The 4580-nt window shown below is 51.7% G+C and overlaps 1 protein-coding gene across 1 annotated transcript; it reads right to left on the bottom strand.

Moving 5' to 3' along the window:
• Positions 1-1382: 1382 nt before the first annotated feature.
• angel1 (angel homolog 1 (Drosophila)) lies at positions 1383-3607 on the bottom strand. The gene is made up of 9 exons (XM_030117165.1): positions 3523-3607; positions 3188-3411; positions 3029-3098; positions 2512-2954; positions 2300-2435; positions 2117-2227; positions 2000-2033; positions 1762-1907; positions 1383-1685 (listed from the first exon to the last, which is right to left on the bottom strand). Exons 2-9 carry the CDS (start codon positions 3350-3352, stop codon positions 1525-1527), a joined length of 1266 nt encoding a protein of 421 aa, XP_029973025.1. The 5' UTR covers positions 3353-3411; positions 3523-3607; the 3' UTR covers positions 1383-1524.
• Between the last annotated feature and the right edge of the window lie 973 nt (positions 3608-4580).

The following is a 4580-nucleotide window of genomic DNA, read 5'->3' as shown; positions in this document are numbered from 1 at the left end:
GCATGTGTGCACTTCTCATGATCAGCACTTCCGGCTCTTTTATGGATCCCAAAGCGCTCGGCTGTAAGTCAATCCCGCTGCAGAGCGCGGCCACTCATCAGGCCTGAAGCACTCCGGCGTGTGGACCGATAATCAGACGTCTGCAAGAGCTGCCAGGCAGGAGGTGTGATCCAGACGGGTGAACCCGATGGGTTGAAAACAATGAATAAAAGCTGTCAGATTTCTCTGTGTTTCATAGAAACAGAAGGAGAGAAAACCTACTGACCTACTTCACCTGACCTCACATGCATCTTTAAGACACATGATGGTAAACAGCTGATTTAAACTTGAAATGCACAGGACAACATGCAAACTCCACCCCGAACCTGCAGCATTTTTCATTTCATTACCAGTAAAAAGCTCGTTCAGCTGCGGATCTGAGCCGGGCTGCATTTTAACAGCTGAAGTCTTTGTCTCTTGCTTGCAGATGTTTAATTTCTTATACACACAAGGTTAGCGCTCTGAGTGGTGCTACGGTCCCACGCTTAACTCTTCACATGAATAATTCATTCATACATCAGCCACACGCAGACGTGCACGCCGGTGAGAGGAGAGAGAGGGGAGGGATATTCAGGTCGCAATCTCTGGATTAGACGGGCAGGATGCACACAGAGAGCCAGATACAGCCAGGAAATTACATTTCCAGTGGAATTAAAGGGGGTAATTTAATTCCATCACCGATATCTCAGCTGCAGGAGTCTCAGTGCTGCACTGCGTCTGTTTTTCTTAAGCAATTAGATTTTTTTCTTTAAATTATTTCTTTGTATTTTTTTACATTTTGCTTTGTGGGCTGGATTGGAGCCTCTTCTGAGCAGAGTTTGGCCCACAGACCTTATATTTGACACCCCTGGGTTGTGCAAGATCTCTAATTAAATCCATTTATCTGCACCAGGTGGCAGTAGTGAGTCAGTTTCAATCTGCAAGCACAGCAGTAGTCACCGCACCACCTTGTGGTATAAGGTAGTATTACAATAATGCTTTGGTTGTTTTGATTTTTAGATATCTCTGCTGGGTTGTAACTTTTTGAGGCATTTCTCTGAAACACTCAGGCTGTAGGGTGGTGCAGTGGTCCCGTCTTCTTTCCGAATCGAGTGCCTCGTAGTTATTCAGGGACTCTGTCAGCTGATCCGGGAAGCTTCATCTGGTTTCAGCCGATTCAAACAATATGGACTGATATTCAATGAGGGGAAAAAGGTGAGTCACACGCTTGTGGAAAAATATTTATTCAGAATTTTTGAAAAAATATTTAAATCTAAAACAGAATTTGTACAAAAAATTTCAAACATAAGAAACCAGCAAAAGGAGCACATCGGTGTACCAATTAAAATACAGTAAACGCTGCTTATTCTATTTTAAATTAACTATCACAGCACGTTCAAAAGTGCTTTTTTTCTCTGAACTCTTCCAACAAAAATGCCTTTCTTCATTTCCAAAACATTCTAAATGGAGACGCTTCTGCTCTGGAGTCCCGGTGAAGCCTTCCGGTCAGACGGTATCGAGGTCCAGCTGGAACCGGGCCATGAGGCTGAGGTGGTCTGAGGGGAAACCGTGGTTAGGAAGGCCGTTGATCGCCCACAGGGCGTCCTCAGACAGCAGGGGGAGGAACCCGGTGAGCTTCAGGCCTCTGGGGGCGGAGCCTCCGCGACCTGCCAACACAGACACAGCGCTTATTCACAGCGGGGAGTACGTCGCTCGGAGCCGCCTGGGGCCGGAGTGGTCTACCTGCGGCACGCTTTGGGGAGTAGAAGATGTGGTCGACGACAGCTCCGGTCGCAGAGTGCAGGGTGGTGACCAGCGGGTTCCTGGAGCGCGGGGCGTGTTTATAGACCGACTCCAGGTGTAACCTGTGACTGATGGTGTTCCCAAACCTGTGAGGCCGAAGAGGAAGGATGAATATCTGTCACTCGAGAAAGGACTTATATTGGAAGCATTGCATATGATAAACTTTCGGTAAACGGACCTTTCTTCATAGGTCTGGTTCCCCCTGGAAGGATCTGTGCAGTGAGATTTTAAACACAAGTCAGTTTTCATTAATGCTAGAGCGACTGCATGCTTGTGAATCGAGCGTCGCTGCCACCTGGTGAGCAGTCGGTCACTCCTGGAATCAGCTCCAGACCTCCGGGGCGAACGCAAGCGGCGGGACTAAAGCACAGACTCAGCATGAAGTCGTGGTCGTACTGGAGTTCCCCTGGACGAGAGGAGCAAGAACCGAATCTGACAAATGAAGCCATCCAGACTGCGACCGTGGACTGAAACCAACCTGCTTTCGGCCTCTCCGGCTCCTTCTTTGCGGTAACGTACTGGCAGCTGCTGCTGATCCCCAGGGTGCTGGGCCACAGAGGAGCCGGCAGTCTGTGGCAGTGGGCCTGGTGAGACAGGTTCTCCTGACCGGACACCTGCGGGACGTGGCAGGAAGGTCGGGATCACAGGAGGAGTCTGCAGAATAACACGCCCGCGGCGTTTCTCTCTCACCATCCAGGAAGGCAGCCCTCTGTAGAAGAGGCTCCCGGCGGTGATGAGCCGGCACAGGGGCGTGTCCGGGACGGCGTTCAAGTCTCCGCACAGGACGACGTTGCAATGCTCCCCGCTGGACCGGCAGGACTTCACCACACGGTCGATCTCCGCCAGCAAGATGGCCAGCTGCGCCAGCTTCACGTCGCCTCTCCGGGGGCTGAACAGCAGATGGGTGTTGGCCACGCAGAGGGGGGGGCCGCGCTCCGTCAGCCGGGCCCCCTGGTCCACCAGCGGCCGCAGCAGCAGGACGACGCCCACGTTGTGCCGGTCCAGGAGTCCCGTCTCGGGCCGGAAGTACTCCAGCTGCGTGGTGGCCGCGCAGACGAAGCGGCTGCCGCGGTAACACGTGGCGCAGCCGTCCGGCTTGGGGCCCGTCCGGCGCTTAAACACACAGGTGTAGCCTGGACCAACGACATGAAGGGGGTGAGGAACCCCCCAGCGGGACAGTTGAAGTGTTACGTCTCTAATGACGTACCCATCAGAGAGAGCGCAGGCTGCAGCTGCTGCTCGTAGTGGTTCTCCTGGACTTCCTGAAGGCATAAAATCTACTCCAAAGAGAACACACACACACACACACACACAACACATGGAGACGAGCTAAAAACTGAGAATAAAAATATATACACGGACTCACATCCGGTTGGCACTTTTGTATTTCCTGCAGGAGCAGGCTGCAGCGGTAGCCCCAGTCCCGCAGCTCCAGGGGGCAGTACGTGTACAGGTAGGGGTGGAGGTCCAGCAGGTCCTGAGCCAGGATGTTGTAGGACATGACAGTGAAGTCCACCGAGGTTCTCCCCATCGGGATGGACTCCCCCGCCGCAGCGTCCTCCTCCAGATCCTCCCAGCATCTACTGACTACTGCAGGGAAACAAACAGGAAGTGGTGTGTCTGCCGCAGTGGCTTTCAGAACGGTAGCTGTATTGAATGTAGTTTTACTTTACTTGACACCCTGACCTCCTGTATCCTCACCTTCCTCGGGTGCTGCTGTCTCTAGCGACGGGTGACAGCCGGCAGCGGGACCCTCCCACAGAGGACACTGCGCCGCCTCTGCCAGCTTCAGGTAATTCACATTGACGGCGTCGGGGAGCACGCACTCATCCCAGCACTCGGTCTCTGAGGTTTCCGTGACTGGAATCTGGATTTCAGCTGACGTGTTTTCAGTGGCAGGTCCAGACTCCGCTGAGGTTTGGATTTCTTTCTGCACCATACCGGAGGGTTCTTGCACGCCGTCTTTGGTTTTCATCCACGTGAACTGTGTCTGAAGTGCTTCTTCTGGACTAATGTCCTCAGATGAAGAAACATTCCCATCCTCAGGGACTTTCTCCATCGGCAGAACTTCACGGAGGACATTTACTTCCTCATCCTGGTGTTCGGGATTCTTTCTTGTTTCATCCTGATTCATAGATCCTGACACAGCTTCTTCGTCTTCAGTCAGTAATGCGATTGTTGGCTCTTTATCCATATCCGTACTGTCTTGTTTTCCCGGGTCTGGTTCTTCAGGTTCTCCCTCAGAACCAGTGTTTTGGCTGACGCTCCGGTCCAGCAAGGCCATCTGAGACTGGGTGAAGGTCCTGGTCGAGTCCGCACCGCCATCCCACCCTGCCGAGCCATGAACCTCTGCAGGAGGGGAAACCGTCTTTGAGGCTACTGCAAGACGAGAAGAATGAATGAAGACATTCACACAAGCAGCGAGATGACCGCCACAATCCCTTTCTGCAATATTTTAGCAATAACTAGTACAATAAATGCAACCTCATGTTCTGTTGGGAGTATTTCAAGCAGTAACTGAAAGAAAACAAGCAAATAATAGTGTTGATTAAGTAGCACGTGTAACAATGTCAGCGTTTCACTGCTTCTTTTAGGGAAAGAGGGCTTTTATTCCCTTTTGGCTGGGGCCTCAGTTTGGCCTGGAGCTTCTCTGAACAGATGGAGATCAACATTGAGACTAATGCAGCATAAAAAAAGGCCAGTGAAAAGTGGTTTGGATTAATAAACAGCACAAACAGATAAAGAGAGCTGTGAGAACA

This window comes from Salarias fasciatus, chromosome 19, assembly GCF_902148845.1.
Source record: "Salarias fasciatus chromosome 19, fSalaFa1.1, whole genome shotgun sequence".
NCBI classification, from domain to species: Eukaryota; Metazoa; Chordata; class Actinopteri; order Blenniiformes; family Blenniidae; genus Salarias; species Salarias fasciatus.
The sequence above is the reverse complement of the archived record's forward strand: the minus strand, read 5'-3'. Positions and strand labels throughout refer to the sequence as shown.